Source organism: Herpailurus yagouaroundi, unplaced genomic scaffold (genome assembly GCF_014898765.1).
Source record: "Herpailurus yagouaroundi ecotype Mexico unplaced genomic scaffold, PumYag 483, whole genome shotgun sequence".
Taxonomy (NCBI): domain Eukaryota; kingdom Metazoa; phylum Chordata; class Mammalia; order Carnivora; family Felidae; genus Herpailurus; species Herpailurus yagouaroundi.
The window spans coordinates 5,019,522-5,035,505 of NW_024412700.1; the positions used below are offsets into that span (position 1 = coordinate 5,019,522).

At 51.0% G+C, this 15,984-nt stretch overlaps 1 protein-coding gene across 3 annotated transcripts in view; it reads left to right on the top strand.

Annotated features, from left to right (window-relative positions):
• DNAJB6 (DnaJ heat shock protein family (Hsp40) member B6) overlaps nucleotides 1-15,984 on the top strand; it is a 68,995-nt gene that overhangs the window by 20,395 nt on the left and 32,616 nt on the right. For 2 of the 3 annotated variants that reach the window (XM_040464511.1, XM_040464509.1), the window contains exons 2-5: nucleotides 3,934-4,024; nucleotides 6,301-6,410; nucleotides 8,306-8,365; nucleotides 9,211-9,321. In XM_040464511.1, coding sequence (XP_040320445.1) covers nucleotides 3,960-4,024; nucleotides 6,301-6,410; nucleotides 8,306-8,365; nucleotides 9,211-9,321 — 346 coding nt within the window. In that variant the 5' untranslated portion in view covers nucleotides 3,934-3,959. Of the gene's footprint in view, nucleotides 1-3,812; nucleotides 3,837-3,933; nucleotides 4,025-6,300; nucleotides 6,411-8,305; nucleotides 8,366-9,210; nucleotides 9,322-15,984 lie in introns of those variants that run through there. The other variant, XM_040464510.1, reaches the window with a different exon arrangement.

Genomic DNA, 15,984 nt, shown 5'->3' on the forward strand with positions numbered 1-15,984 from the left:
CCTGAGCCGAAGTCGGACGCTCAATCGACTGAGCCACCCAGGAGCCCCCCCAAGGAAATTTCTTAACACAAAGAGTTTTGTTCTCACAGTTGTTCTTTTCTGGTTTTGTGATATTTGTTTTCCATTTTTGTTCCATTGTTTCTTTAAGCATTCCGAAACTTAAATGTTTAAGCTTTGTTTGGCCAAATGGGCACATTTGATAAGAACCTGGATTTTTTTTTTAATATTAGATTTTACTTTTAAGTAACATCTACACTCGACGGAGGACTCGAACTTGTAGAACTCTGAGGTCAAGAATTGGATACTCCAGGGGCGCCTGGGTGGCACAGTCGGTTAAGCGTCCGACTTCAGCCAGGTCACGATCTCGCGGTCCGTGAGTTCGAGCCCCGCGTCAGGCTCTGGGCTGACGGCTCAGAGCCTGGAGCCTGTTTCCGATTCTGTGTCTCCCTCTCTCTCTGCCCCTCCCCCGTTCATGCTCTGTCTCTCTCTGTCCCAAAAATAAATTAAAAACGTTGAAAACAAAATTAAAAAAAAAAAAAAAAAAAGAATTGGATACTCCAGTGACTGAGCCAAACAGGCGCCCCCAGAACATGGATTTTCTAACTGTTGGCTGCTGGGCCCTAGTTTATGTTACTACAAGTTTATGCTGTGTTGCCACAGACTACAAGAAGTTTGATAAATGCCCAGATCTTAAAAGCTTAACCTTCTGTTTGGTTAACAGTAGGACCGCGGATGTGTCTTTTTAAAAAATGTTTTTAGGGGCGCCTGGGTGGCTCAGTTGGTTAAGCAACCAACTCTTGATCACAGCTCAGGTCTTGATCAGGGTCACGAGATCAAGCCCTGCCTTGGGCTCTGCACTGGGCCTGAAGCCTGCTTCAACAACAAAACAACAACAACAAAAACAAAAAATTATTTTGGGCACCCGGCCGGCTCTTTCCGTAGAGCATGCGACTCTTGATCTTGGGATTGTGAGTTTGAGTCCCATGTTGGGGGTAGTAGTGTTCACTTGAAAAAAATGTATTTATAAAAACGATATGTAAATAACTTTGTAGCAACTATAAAAACTTTTATTTCTTGAAAGGGGAAGGAGGTTTTTTTATTTTTTTATTTTATTACTATTTTTGGAAAAAGAGCATGGGAGAGGGTCGGAGGAGGGAAGAGAGAATCTCAAGCAGGGTCTGTGCCGACAGAACCCGATGCGGGGCTTAAACTCATGAACCATGAGATCATGAACTGAGCTGAAGTTGGATTCTTAACTTACTGAGCCACCCAGGTGCCCCCCAGTTTATTTTATTTTTGAGAGAGAGAGAGAGAGAAACAGCATGAGTGGGGAGGGTCAGAGAGAGAGAGAGAGGGGGAGACACAGAATCCAAAGCAGGCTCCAGGCTCTGAGCTGTCAGCCCCCAGTGTGGTTTCCTATTCGTTATTGTGATTATTTCATGAGTCCTTTTTTTGTTTCTTTTCAAGTTCTTATTTTAGACTCTTTTTTAAAAATTTTATAAATGTTTGTTTATTTTTGAGAGCAAGCATGAGTCGAGGAGGGGCAGAGAGGGGGTGACAGAGGATCCGAAGCTGTTTCTGTACTGAGAGCAGTGAGCCTGAAGTGGGGCTCAAACTCATGACCTGTGAGTTCATGACCTGAATGGACTGAGCCACCGAGGAGCCCCCAGCTTATTTCAGATTCTTGGGGGTGTTCTAACTTACTCCTGATGCTTTCCTCGTATTTAGAATTTGTCAGCTCGTGTTCAGCAGCAGGAGTTATGTTTTCAGCTGGAATCTTTGTGACTTAGGTTGTAGAGATACTTTTTTCTGCAGGGCGCCTTTATTTGCTTCACCATCCTAGGGTAATGTTTAGTAATTTTGAAGAGTGTGGGTCATTGCAGGAGAAGGAAGGTAATGAGATTCCATTCTGTACCTCTGACTGAGCCTTCAGGCTTCCAGCTGCTGGGGGGACAGGGCTCTTCTCCTCTTTGAAGTTCGTTGGAGGGTTTCTCTTCCCTACTCTGTCGTAATTATGGCCTTTTGAGAGCCACGGTATGGGCGGGGGGGGGGCGGGTCTCCGTTGCATCCTCTGGCTTCCTGTGCCTCAGAAGCAAGACCTATCCTGAAAACAGGGCACCCCTCCGCCGTGTCAGGATCACCACTTCTGGGAGCTCAGCTTTTTTCAAATGTCTTTGCTGGACTTTAACATTTCTAGGTGACGGGGGATCTGTTTCAGGTCACCCTGTGGTACTTTTTAAAAAGTTTTTTTAAGCTTACTTCGTGAGAGCGCGCGAGCAGGGGCGGGGGAGAGAATCCCAAGCAAGCTCTGCACTGTCAGCACAAAGCTTTTGAGGGGCTCCAACTCTCAGATGGTGAGATTGTGACCTGAGTCCGGGTCAAGAGTCGGACGCCCAATCACTGAGCCTCCCAGGTGCCCCATCCCGGGGTATTTTTGAGCCGTTCTTTGCGTCGCGCTCCTGGACTAGTAACACGTAGTTTTTACGTGCTCCTTCCTGACCCTTTATATGTAGACTTTCTTTGTAAAGGGCTTGGCACGCACGCAGGTGCCGAGTCGTCATGTAACACTGGACCTTTTTACCACGGTAGCTCCCCAAACGTGGGAGACACCTGTGCAGGTGTCTTGTTTTGGGAAGTGGCGTAATTTCTCGCTGGGCATCACTTAACCTGGCCGTCGTCGTGCCCCAGCACCGTGGCCTTAAGACTGTGATGGCATGTGCTCGCTTCCAGTCCGAACATCTCTCTCTGAAGTCTGATGGTACAGTTTCTGGCGGGGGGAGGGGGGGCGGGCACAGAAAGCCCAGCTTCAGTTGTGGGCGGAGTAGCCTGAGTGAGGGCCTTGCTCCACTGGGTGAAGTTCCTGTGTACCATCCAGGGATAGGCCTGCTGTTTGTAAGTTCTTGGTCATTAGTTGAATGAAGTGCTTTTAGCCAATCAAAGTAAAAGAAGTAAATCCGTTAGATCTCGCCTCTTAATTTTTTTTAATGTTTATTTTTGAGAGAGAGGGAGAGCGCAAGCAGGGGAGAGGCAGAGAGAGAGGAGACACAGGATCCAAAGCAGGCTCCAGGCTCTGAGCTGTCAGCACAGAGCCCGACGTGGGGCTCGAACCCACAAACTGAGATCATGACCTGAGCTGAAGTCGGACGCTCTACCGACTGAGCCACCCAGGCGCCCGATCTCACATACGTGTAGTGGGTCTGTGGCACCCGAGGCCAAGCCTTGTTAGCAATGGTAGGAGTAGGATGGGTTTTCATTGTCCTGCCCTGTGAAGTGACAAAAGCCACTGAAGCAAATTGCTGCTGCTAGTTTTCCACTGAAGGCCTAATCTGTAGGGAGAGCCGGTGGGAGGGTGAAGCCACAGGGTAAAGTTAACAGTAATAGCTCTGCTGTCAGAGACCTTTCCTTTTCCTTTCCCTTTCCCAGGGACTCTGGGGGCGTGCTTTAGCTCGTCCCCAGTGACAGCCACAAGCCGTAGGAGGTGTCATTGTGTGGTTCCCATGTTGTGTCTGCTCAGGGCGGGGACAGCGTGTTCGTCCTGGTGGCTGTGCAGTCTTGCCCAACGCCTGGCACGGGAACGCACTGAATGGAGGGGTAACCGAAGCTCCCAGAGCAGGGCCTATGTCAGGAAAACAAGATACTCACAGAAGGCCTGTCAGCTGGTGGTCAAGTGGGCACTGAGTGCCTGCCTCAGAGTCACCTGTTAGTTTTATTTAGTTTAGGCTATTATTAGGCTATTTCAGAGCTTTTATTCTATATTGAGAAGGGTCTAGGGCACAAATCTTGGAATCTGTTCCCGGATGAGGGCCCAGCCTGACAGGCTAGTGGTTAGTGCTCAGGTGAGGTGACCTACCCTCCCTCTCCTGCTGTGCTCCTACCCCCATGATGAACCCAACCTCGGCAGTCATGTCATTGACCATGGATTTCTAATTGCAGGACTCACTCCAACAGCCTGTTAAAACATGGTGGATTACTATGAAGTTCTAGGCGTGCAGAGACATGCCTCAGCTGAGGATATTAAAAAGGCGTAAGTAACTGTATTTATGCAGTAATGAATCTGTGCACTTGGGCAGTGTAACTTTTTGTCTCCTGAAGTGGCGTTTCATGTGGTATAACCGTTTTAGAATGCTGCTGTTTCACTGTATCTTCAGACAAGGCAGTGAAACTAACCTTCGCCTCCTCAGACTAGGCCCAGCCTGTCACTTGGCATTGAGGGATGAGAAGGTCACTTGGTTTCCTCTATTACTTTGCCTTGGGACAGTGGATTCTGTTGCTGCTTAAAGCAGATCAGACATTTAACTGAGGATGCGAAATAATCCCAGGCAGTTTTGACATTGACTGTGGAACGGAGCTGACCTGGCACTTCGCACTCTTAGAGTGTGGTGCTGTGACCTCCTCAGGGTAGTAGCTGTTCGGGATCCCTGTCCCCGGCCCCGGCCTGTATCGTTAGAGCCAGATTGAGTGCTGCGCCCCTGCTGGCCTTCCTCGGCCTTTGTGACCAGGGCTGGCCCACGGCGGGGGCAAGGTGGAGGCCACAGGTGGCACTCAAGGTGAACTGGGTCTTTAATTCGTTTGACCTTAATGTGTAGCACAGAGTTAGATTTTAGCAGAGCTAGAGAGACTAAAAACTAAGCCTGGAACTGTTTCAGTTTGTTAAGGGACTGGCGTTTTTATTCACACACAAGTCTGTGCTACTAGGCTTAGTGGGTCTGCAGAAAGAAATTCAGGGTACTTGAATAAATCGTTCACGTAAAAATGTTAAACATAGCAGCTTGACTCCTGTGATGGGCCTGCCCTGTGTCAGACCGCAGCCAAGCAACTTGAGTAGGAGGGCCCAGGAAGTGCCTTTGAGCTGTGTCACCCGTGGGGCCCCTCACGTCTGCCGGCTCACAGCTCACAGACAGCAGTCGCCAGTTAATTGCACTATTCTTGAATAAACATAATATGTAAATAGTATTTCCACTAACTGATGGAGAAACATGCCCACGTTATGCTAAACACGGTCAGGAAGGGGATTGGTTTAGTTTCTTATGAGAACATGGGCCGGCCGTTGTCTTCAGGGTGGCTTTGAAGTGTGAACTTAGAAAATGCCATCGTTAAATGGAAGAAGATTTTCCCATTAAGTGCGCAGTTGAATACTGACTTAGACTAGATCAGCCTTCCTTTAAATGAGCGAAACTGCATCCATGGCTGGTGCGTGTTCGTAGTCCGTTTTGTGGACTCTAGGCTTTGCTCTTGTGCAGTGACCAGAGAAACTTTTGTTTGAGGGGTGATTGTAGGTGGCTGTCCCCTCCCTGCGCATTTCTCCGGGGAGACCTACAGTCTTACCTGTGTTTGTGTCGCAGGCCGTGTGTCCTTGGCGCTCGCTTACTGGTGTGGAGCCGGACGTCAGTCTCAAGGCCGACACTGAAAGACATTTGATGTTCTTTACACTTCATGTATCAGGCCTTGAGTCTAAAAACATGGCGTAGTCTTTCAAAACACACCCATGAACACTCGGGAGTCTCTTCTCGTGTCTTTGTGTTCACAGGACTACCCCCTGTGCAAAGTGACCGTTCTCCGTCTTTCACACGGTCTGTCATTTTTTACCAAGGTTTGTAGTGCTTCAGGGCCCTTGGTCTGCTACTGCATGTTTAGGTCTGCAGTGAGAAGGAGTAGAGCCCAGCATTAACTCGATCTTAGGAAGTTCAAGCCAAGATTTTTGATTAAAATGCTGCGATTAAATTGAACCGCAGCAGCCTTACGTTCACAGCTTGCCAAGTGCTAGGACTCTCTGGTCCTTAGTCTAGTTTTAGATTTTGAGGGGCACCCCCTTCCTCCCATATGTGGTGCTTATGTTTAAGAAGAGAGGAGTTTTTTTCTTTGTGTTCCAAAAGCATATAGTTATTACTATTAAGTGGAACCTTCGGTGGATCTTGAATCCAGAATGGGGTGGCTCTGTGAGCGGTGCCAGCATCTGTCACACCGACATGCGAGGCGGGGGGGCTCTTCCTGCCCTGCGAACGAGGCTGCCTTCTTCCTCTGTTCTGTGCTTTCTCAGCTGCACGACCACGAGTTCACACTGCACGTTTTGGTTCTCAAACATTTTAGCGTTAACGTCTCTCTAGAGGTTGGTTTGTATTCATGCTGTCTGGATTGAGAACTTGCTTATTTCATTCTCGGGGAAAGGAAGATTTTACAATGGAAATCGATAGCAGTTGCCCAGGTTTACAGCTCTGAAGCCAGTTTCCGCCTTACTTATGTTTCCCAGCCATTGGGTTTCTGCACATGGATGTGACCGGTGCCCTTTTTATTCCTTTCAAGGTATCGGAAACTGGCACTGAAGTGGCATCCAGATAAAAACCCTGAGAATAAAGAAGAAGCAGAGAGAAAATTCAAACAAGTGGCTGAGGCGTATGAGGTGTTATCGGACGGTGAGTGAACCTACCCAGGGTTTGGCTCCTCCCCGGGGCTAGCAGAATGTGGATCTGGGCGGCCGAGGTGTGGGCACTGAGAATGGAGGTTGCTTCCTTTTCTTGTGAAGCTTCGACTCCCGCTCCTGGCAGACACTTGATACAGTTACCCGTGAGTGCTGGGGAGCACCCTGGCTTCTAGCACTTTCTCTCAGGGTGGCTATTTTAAACAGTACTGACACCCTGGTCTGAGGACTGACAGGACAGATTGGGGCACAGGAATCCGTCTGGGTCATTGCATGGCGGTGGCTGTGACCACTCTCCGTCGGTGGCGCCGTGACCGCTCGTCTCCGTTGTCCTGCTTACACATACCTGGCCAGTGGGCTCGTGTGCTGGGTTTCACTGCTTGGAAGGACTTCCTTGGTGTCAGGAAACCAGGAACCGCGCGCCCAGCTGAGTTAGACTTCAGAGCTTGGCCGCGCCTTCCCCGCCCCAGGGCTAGAGTGGTGGAGTGTTGAGGAAGTCAGCCTTGTATCTGTCAATACGTCTTCTCTTGTAAAGGAAGTACCCGGTGTTTTATCCCAAGCCCAGAAGTTACCTTTGCACAGAAAGTTTTCGTTCTCCCCGCGCCCCCCCCCCCCATGTTTATTTTTATTTGTTTATTTTGAGAGAGAGGATTGGGCGCCTGCATGAGCAGGGCAGGGGCGCAGAGAGAAAATCTCAAACAGGGACAGAGAGGCTTGATCCCACGACCCTGGGATTGCACCCTGAGCCGGATTCCAGAGTTGGACGCTCGAGTAAGACACCCAGATGCCCCCAGATCCCATTCTTCTTAGAACTCGGTTACCATCAACTGGCTTTAAGTGGTTTGCTCGTACACCCGTTCTCCCCATAACCTGTTTTTTTTCTTTCCGGTTTTATTTATTTGAGAGGGAGAGAGAATGTGCACACAAGTGAGTGAGGGGCAGAGAGAGAGACGGAGAGAGACTGTGGAACCTGGAGCGGGGCTCCAGCTCACCCGACGGGAGGCTTGAACTCACAAACCAGGAGGTTATGGCCTGAGCTGAAGTCGGATGCCTAACCGACTGAGCCACCCAGGCGCCCCCATAACTCCTGTTACTCTACCACACGGTTTGGTAGAACATGATGGTTTGGGCGGAAAACCTGGTGCATCCAAAGGAAGTGACCTGTTTAAACAGGGCTGCAGTGTAGTTGTTTATTCTAGAAGGTGAATGGTAAGAGGACAAGACAGTAGAGCATCCTCAGGCTTGGGCTGTTGTCCTTTCAAGGGCACGCATCCGGGTCGGCTCTTTCTCTGGCTCCGGCACCTCTATTTCCTGCCCCCACCAAGGCCCCGTCCTATTTTTTGGGAGAATGTGCACTGGTAGAGTTGGAATAGTTTTAGAACTTGCGGTGTGATTTTTAAAACTTTGTTTTATTTTATTTTTTATCTTCTAAAGTTTACATCCAAGTTAGTTAGCATACAGTGCAACGCTTTCCGGAGTCGATTCCTTAGTGCCCCTTCCCCATTGAGCCCACCCCCCTACCCCCTCCAGTAACCCTCTGTTTGTTCTCTATATTTATGAGTCTCTTCTGTTCTGCCCCCTTTAGTGTGACTTTTATGTACGCGTGAACACACACTGTGCACAGTAGCGTGGAAAAAATACCACTTCTTAGCTTAAAAAGTGATTACTACTTAATTTTTACTATTTAATTTTTGGGAGCTTTTAGGGAGATGTACTTAGATTTTCCCTCTTTCCCTTTTTATTGAAAGTAATGGAGGCCTAACTCCTTAAAACTAATTGCGAACCCTTGAAAACTCATTGGTTCCTTGATGTACAGCTTTGTAAAGGCTTTATTTGAACTTTGAGGGGAAAAGAACTTGGTCTTTCCTGACTCTCCTTTCTAATTTGTAGCTAAAAAACGAGACATCTATGACAAATACGGCAAAGAAGGATTAAATGGCGGAGGTGGAGGTATGTAAATGTTGATTTTTGTCTTGGCTTTTCAGTGAGCGGAGGAGGCCATCTGGCAACGAAGGGTCTAGACAAGGGGTCGGGTTTGTCCGTTTTCTTGGACAGGCTGTGTTTCCGGAAACACAGATGTGGCCTGGAAAGTGGGCTGACTTGTGGAGATGGGCTGCCTGGAAACCCTTGCGTTCGGCTACAAAGTGTATGCTGATCGTGGTACTTTCTGTAGATCCGGAATCCGTATAACCTACTAGAGTATTTTGTGAGTTCTTACTCCCGGATCAGTACCTGATATTTTGTCAGAAGACCTTAAAAACTCTTACCTGACCAAGCTGACTGTACTGGCAGACCTGACTGCCTGTGGTGGGCAGGCTTCACTCGGGGGTGTGTGTGTGTGATGAGAGGTCCTAGCAGGGACCTGCCCGCCGTCAGCACCACGGTCGGTGGCCTCTTCGAGAATGGCACTGCCCACCAAGCACACGCCCCACTTGAGGAACGTGAGCGAGTGTGCTTCTGTGCGTGGTTTACACGATGGTCCGTCCGCACAGAAGATGAAGCCACGTTTCCTACGTACGGATGGCGGTTGCAGACATGGTGGGAAAGTGCTAGCACTACCCTGCTGCCGTGACCGTGACCATGACCGTGAGGGGTGGGAAGCCTCCCCTGGCTTGTCCCCGCCAGCCCCAGGTGGTCTCTGTTCAGGCACGGCTCTTGCTGCGAAGCAGAGCCCTAGGTGTAGGAGCCTTTGCCGTTTTTTCGTCGGGTCGTGGTGTAGAATCCTCTGTAGACAGAACTGTTAGCCTACTAAACGCAGGAATGCACCAACTAAATGCCGTGCTGTACCATCGTAGGTGGAGTTCACTTTGACCATCCGTTTGATTTTGGCTTCACATTCCGTAACCCAGATGACGTCTTCAGGGAATTTTTCGGTGGAAGGGACCCGTTTTCATTCGACTTCTTCGGTAAGTTCGCTGTTTGGTGGGTGTGTCTGTGACTGAGGCGGACTCACCTTTCCCGTTTCCACACGTGGCTCCCTGTTGCTCGCCTGTGTTGAAGCAGCGGAGGGGGTTCCCGAACCCCTTCCCTCCTCTCTGGAAGGTGATCCTGAATGAGTACCTTGCACACGAAAGTAATAAAGGTTTTAACGTGCTCCTTTTCTTCGATACGGATAGTCCTAATTAACTTCCTTTTTCCCTCGTTCAGACGGTGGCCAGGTTGCAGGTGCTGGGGGCTTGGCGGGTGGCGCTCTTTGCTGTCGAGCACTTGCTTCTGCGTGAATTTGCCCCAAGTTCTGGATGGAGACACTGGGCATCGTAGCAGATGTTCAGAAGACCTTGGATCTCTCCACCTGTTTGTTTCTCTGATTGTGTGTGGCGCATTGTGACTGTTCAGTTCGCGGTTTGTGAAAAAGAAGGACACCTCTAGGGCGATGCCCTGCAGATCTCCCGCCGGGAGGAGTTTTGGCCGGCAGGAGACCGTGCTGTCCCAGCTGCTGTTGGGTCGCAGGACGGATTTTCTCTTCACCTGCACCTCGACGCTCTGAGTCCGATGCCGGCTGTTCGCATGTGGCTCGGATGCGGGCGGGGTGGGGAGCGGGCGCCGTCGGAGCTGCCCCGGGTGCTGGGGAACTTGGGTGGCCAGAGCTCCCCCGGTGCGGCCGCACCCATTTCTGTCTCGGCTCACGGTGGGGGAGACGTAGCCCGTGTTTCTGCCCTTTGTTGCCTGGAGCCTGTTGGAGAGTCCCAACACCAGCTGCGATCCTCAGGAGGGACACAGCAAGACCGGTTCTGTCTGCAGATAGCAGGGGAGAAGCAGCGGACCCTTGCCCATCATAGGCCCAGAGAAGAGTAATTAATTTCCTGCCGTACCTGGTAGGTATCTGGCCTTTTAAACGGTGCGGCCCTTCAGTTTATTTCCGATGGGGATTCACAGAGAGTTGCCTTGTTTTTTACTGTGGTGTGGCCCGATTTGAAGACCGTAGCTTACGGAGGGAGGTGGGTAGGATGATACACATCAGCACATGTTCCCTTTTTCATCCACACATGTCTTGACGAAGGCTAAGCAGTGGGTGTCCCAAGTTGGGGGTGAAAAGGTGATTGTGGTCTTTTTGAAGACTTGCTTTGACATTGCTCCCGGAAACGTAAGAGAATTATCAGGAAGTCTCCTTATTAATAGACGAGATCTAACCTTATCTGTAGTGTCTGTTAATTGGCCTTCGTGTATGTAGGAAATGTCACTGTAAGAAAAACACCGAGGGTTCAATGATCTTTCCTGCGGTAAGATTACCTTTGTGTCTCATTACAGCCTTTAGCGAACTTCGTGTGTTGTTTTGGGGGGTGCCGGGTTGTGTTGGGTGAAATCCCATGTTTGGATGGCGTGACTCTTCTGGTGGCCGAGTGAGGATCTCCTGCCATCGAGGGTTTCGGCCCCACTGCACGTCGGCAGCGGGGGCAGCAGCGCAGGCTGACCTCTCTGAGCCGGAGGCCAGGCATCTGCTACACGTGTGATACCTTCCAGGAGTTGTTTTGGCGGAAGGGTCCCTTAGGGATTGAATTGGAGCCAGATTTTGTTTTCATTAGGAAAATAGTCTGACGGGCCAGGCTTCCTCATTCAAAGTGATTTTCATTGGGCAGTTCTTTCTAGAGCAAAGAAGGTGTAGTGAGGATAATGAGATGTAAATGAGGAAGTAACATACAGCTTTTACCCACTGTAAGTTGGTTTGTGTGTGTGTGTGTGTTTAATTTTTTTTAATTTATTTTTTTAATTTCCGTCCAAATTAGCACATAGTGCAGCAGTGATTTCAGTAGATTACTTAATGCCTCTTGCCCGTTTAGTCCATCCCCCTCCCACAACCCCTCCAGCAACCCTGTTTGTTCTCCATATTTAAGAGTCTCTTATGTATTGTCCCTCTTCCTGTTTTTATATTATTTTTGCTTCCCTTATGTTCATCTGTTTTGTGTCTTAAAGTCCTCATATGAGTGAAGTCATATGATGTTTGTCTTTCTCTGACTGATTTCGCTCGGTATAATACCCTTCATTTCCATCCATGTTATTGCAATTGGCAAGATTTCATTCTTTCTCATTGCCAAGTCATATTTCATTGTATGTATAAACCACATCTTCTTTACCTATTCATCCGTCGATGGACATTTGGGCTCTTTCCATACTTTGGCTGTTGTCGATAGTGCTGCTATAAACATGGGGGTGCATGTGTCCCTTCAAAACACCACCTGTATCCCGTGGATAAACGCCTAGTAGTGCCATTGCTGGGTCGTAGGGAAGTTCTGTTTTTAGTTTTTTGAGGAGCCTCCCTACTGTTTTCCAGAGTGGCTGCACCAGCTTGCCTTCCCACCGGCTGTAAGTTGTTTATACCCCATGTTCACACCTTCTAAATTGTGAGATACGTGTATGTATAGAAAGTTTTATGTGCATGTGTATTTTCACTGAGATTGTGGACACAAAGCACATTTTGGTGGGAATTTCTTCTTTTGGACTCAGTCCTGTTTAAGAGATAACTAGTCTTACTGTGATTCTAGACTCTTGGGCCCTCTGTTTTAGACACCAAGATGTTCAAATTTAACGGTAGGCATTTTCTGTACATTTTCCACGATTCGTGTGTCAGTGATGCTTCTTCAATCTGTTCTCATAGGTGTTCTAGGTGACTTCCATTTTCAGGCGCTAAGGATTTGCACACAGGAACAGAAACTCCTCCACAGCTGCTACATGTACGAAGTAACGGTACAGCCTGCTGGCGGTACGTGTAGCCTAGATCCGAATGTAGGGCTGGGGGTTTCTGCCGTAGCAGTGGTTCAGTTGATGTTAAGCAGCGGCCCCATCCCACTTACCCGGGGCTGTCGTGACGTCCGTTGGTCGTAGCACGTAATTTTTTAGTCCTGATTTTTCACCCGGTTCTTTTTCCTCTCCTGTTCTGCCTTCTGAGAAGAGTAGCTCAGAATCAGACATGTGTGTGTCTCACGCGAGTATCAGTGCATCAAATTCCATGTCTCACAGGCTCCCTAAACGAAAGGGGGCAAGAGCTCAAAGAACCAGAGACCCATGGGAAAGTGTGAGGTGTGAAGGGTATCGGACAGACTGCAAGCAGTCCTGTGCCCACGGACCGGCCAGCGACGGTCGTCACGTTATGGCAGAGGGCTGAGGCCTGGGCCTGGCTGACGAAGTCCCCGTGACAGCAGCCGCCCCCCACAGGAGCGCCCTCACCCCGAGATCCAGGGGACCAGCCGTACCTTCGCGGGCAGCTCAGTGTGTTCACGTCCTTCCCCGAGTGCTGAGCTCTGTCCGAATGTAAATTGGAAGGGATGGCCTGAATTTGCGTGAGGGGGAGCTGGTGGTGGTTTATTATTACAGAACACCATTACTCGGCATTCTGAGGCGGACAGCTAGATGCTGTTGGTGTCATTTAGTCCTCAGAGCCCTGGCCCGAGTAGGTTTGGAGGAAACGTCTGGGTATAACTCGACATTTTATGGGCTCGTTTTCTTACGTTGGAAAGCCAGAGCCACCTAAAACCATTTCCAGAGAGCCTTTTCCTTCACGATGGCGCCAATCTCTTAAGCCTTGTGAAAGAAAAAACGGGTGTAGCGGTGGAAGGAGGAGACAGCCCGACGGCTCGGGGGGTGTGGCTTGTGGAGGGGAGGGGTGGGCGAGGACGTCGTGGAGGGGAGCGGACTCACTTGCCCCAGGGAGGGCGACAGCTGACGGTCCCGAACCGGGTCCGGACTGAGCAGCTGGAGCCCGGGTTTGAGGACTCGGCGGAAGACGCCCCGAGTGAAGAGGACAGCGAGGTGTCGGATGTGATCTGTAGCGAGGAGCTTGATGTCTGTAGCGACGACGAGCCCAGTGAGGGCCGTAGCTGGGGCTGGGGCGAGCTCCTGAGCGAGGAGCTTGAGTCCGCCTCCAGTGAGGACGAGGCGAGTCCGTGGGACGTGGAGGAGCTCAGCGAGGAGAGTGAGGGGCTGCTGAGCGAGGACGGAGGGCCAGAGCCGGAGGCACTGCCTGTGCAGCCGTGAGCGGGGGCCGCGCTCGCTCGCGGGCCGTGGCTCACGGGACGTGTGTCTGCAATAAAATGTGTCTGCATTACTGGTGCCTGAGCTGGTCCTCGGTCGGGGAACGGCGGCCCCCGGGAGTAGTGAGGGAAACCAGACGAGGTGGGGCCCTAGGAGCCGTAGAGTGGCTCTCCCAGGCATCCTGTCCCTCAGAGTCGGAAGCCAGCATTCCGGCCCACTGGGCCCTGGGAGGACCAGAACGCCTCCATAGGCCTGGGGGGTGAAGACAGGAACTGATGCCCTGGGTCCCGGAGGCCGAAGTTGAGGCCAGTCCCGGGAGGGAGCCCGCCTTCCGGGCCTCCGTGCGGCTTCTGGTGGCCTCACACGGTCCTCGCACGTAGGTGGCTTCCCCTGTGTCTTCACATCCCGCCCCCTCTGCGGGTCTGTGTCCGTCCAGATTTCCCCCCGTGGGGACGCTAGCGACACTGGATTTGGACCCGCCTTGATGAGCTCAACCTAAGCGCGTCGTCGGCAGAGACCCTGTTTGTGAATAAGGTCTCGCTCGCTCACGGGGCCTGGGGCTTAGGGATCCCCCATCGTTTGGGGGGCCACAGTCCAACCTGTGGCATAACCTTCCCTGAAGAAGAGTTGTCTGTGGGTTCAGAAGCAGGAAACCTTGGAAGGGGAAAGGAGGGGAAGTTCGCAGTGAGACGTGCTAGGAGAGAGCAGAACTCAGGCGCACAGGCGGGAGAGGAGCAGGTGCTTCCGCGTTCACGTGGGCTGAGATTTCACACTTGGCCTCCCTGGGCACGCATGATGGGGAAGGAATACAGGGAATGAGACGTAAAAACCCACAGAAGTGCGTCACGTGTTAGGTTTTCAGCGATACCGAGAGGCCTCTTCCAAACCCCAACCAGCCCATGGTCCTGCGTGAGCGAGGGGATGGAGGAGTATTGCTGCCCCCGGGCCCCTCCTCCTCGTATCTCTTGGTGGGGAGGGAGAGTGCTTGGGGCAGGTTTTCCTGGAGAATGGAATGCAAGCTGTCGGCTGTTGTTCTGTGCGTGGCTGTTGTTCTGTGCGTAGCGGACGACTCTCGCTCTTGGGATGTGGAGCTGGCATTCGGAAGTAGTTGACTTTGATGTAAAACTCTGCCGGCAAGTGAGGGGGTGGGCGCCGGGCTAGCCGTCCTCGGCGTCTCCTTTCTTTGGTGCGCGCTCAGTGGTTTCAAGACGGCTGATGACTCCCTCCCCTCCCTCACCCGTGCCCCCTAGGAGGGAGGAGGAAATGGCTTCTGGAAGAGGTCATTGTGGGACCTGTTTCCTGGGTCAGGAGCACAGCGGCGCCGGCCGCCCCACAGCGGGCGTGGAGGCCTGTAGTGAGATTCTGCACCCCGGGTTTGAATCGCGTGGTCAGCCAGGTCCTCCGTGTGTGGTGTCATTTTCCAAGGGAAGCCAGCTCCTGCACTCGAGTTGGTTCTTAAGCTTTTAATTTAGTTGCTGGGCCTCGCTCGGGTCAGTTTCCAGAGTCCTTGGAGGTTTTGCTTATCATGTGTTCCGTGTGGAATGTTGGGTTCTGTGGTCAAGGGAGCCACTTCTTCCTGGGAAGCTGGAGAAAGACGCTCTGGGGCTCCAGGTCCGGGCAGAGGGCGGAGGTCCGTCCTCTTCCTCACGTGTGTAGGGAGGTGGGACGGGCATGGCCGTCTGAGGGAGTAAGACAGCAGAAGAGCATCATTCCTGTAGGAGGGGGACAGGAAGGTCACCTGCAGGACCAGACACGCTGCTGTCCTTCTCGTACCTTCCTTCTAAAGCAAGGAGTCCATATTCTCACGGAGCACCAAGCCTCTGTATTGGGGTCTAAAATGAGATGATTTCGGTCCAGGATGTGTAGTTTGGATCCCTGACTTGGATAGATCCTTGCAACTCTTCGAAAATACAGTGCTCCAGCCACACCGGGGATGTAACTAGAAATTCTGTTGCGTAACAGAATAATTGCATGGAAAGTTGAAGAGTATGGCGGCCATTCGTCCGGTGAATACATGCCACCTGTTCAGTGCCAGGCCGCCCCTCCGGGTGCTGAGCAAGCAACGGGGAGGCGCCCCACACCCGTTCTCCCGAGGGCCCCGTGCAGCGCGGCGTCGTGGCTTGGGTGTCTGTTCCCATTTCACTTAGTTGCAGATTCCTTAGAAATGTGTTGCTTTGTACTTCAGAATCTGTAAAAAACGACGTTTACAGGTTTTTGAGTTGTAGGAAAGGAGTGTTTTAATTTTAGCTCGTGTTGTTGGGATTGGCTGGGCGACCTCTTACAAGTCCCTGTCTGGGTCACTTGGATTTAGGATGCAACTATAGTTTAGAGTAGAAGTTTTTGTTTTCTTTTTTTAAGTTTTGTTTATTTTCCAGAGGGAGCAAGCAGGGGAGGGGTAGAGAGAGAAGGAGACAGAATCCCAAGCAGGCTCTGTGCTGTGAACCCAGAGCCCGACTTGGGGCTTGAACCCTATGAACTGTGTGATCGTGGCCTGAGTCAAAATTAAGCGCCAGATGCTTAACTGACTGAGCCACCCAGGCGCCTCCAGAGCAGGTAGATTTTTCTTTAAAAAAGGAAAAAAATTTAAGGTCATCTCTTTATTT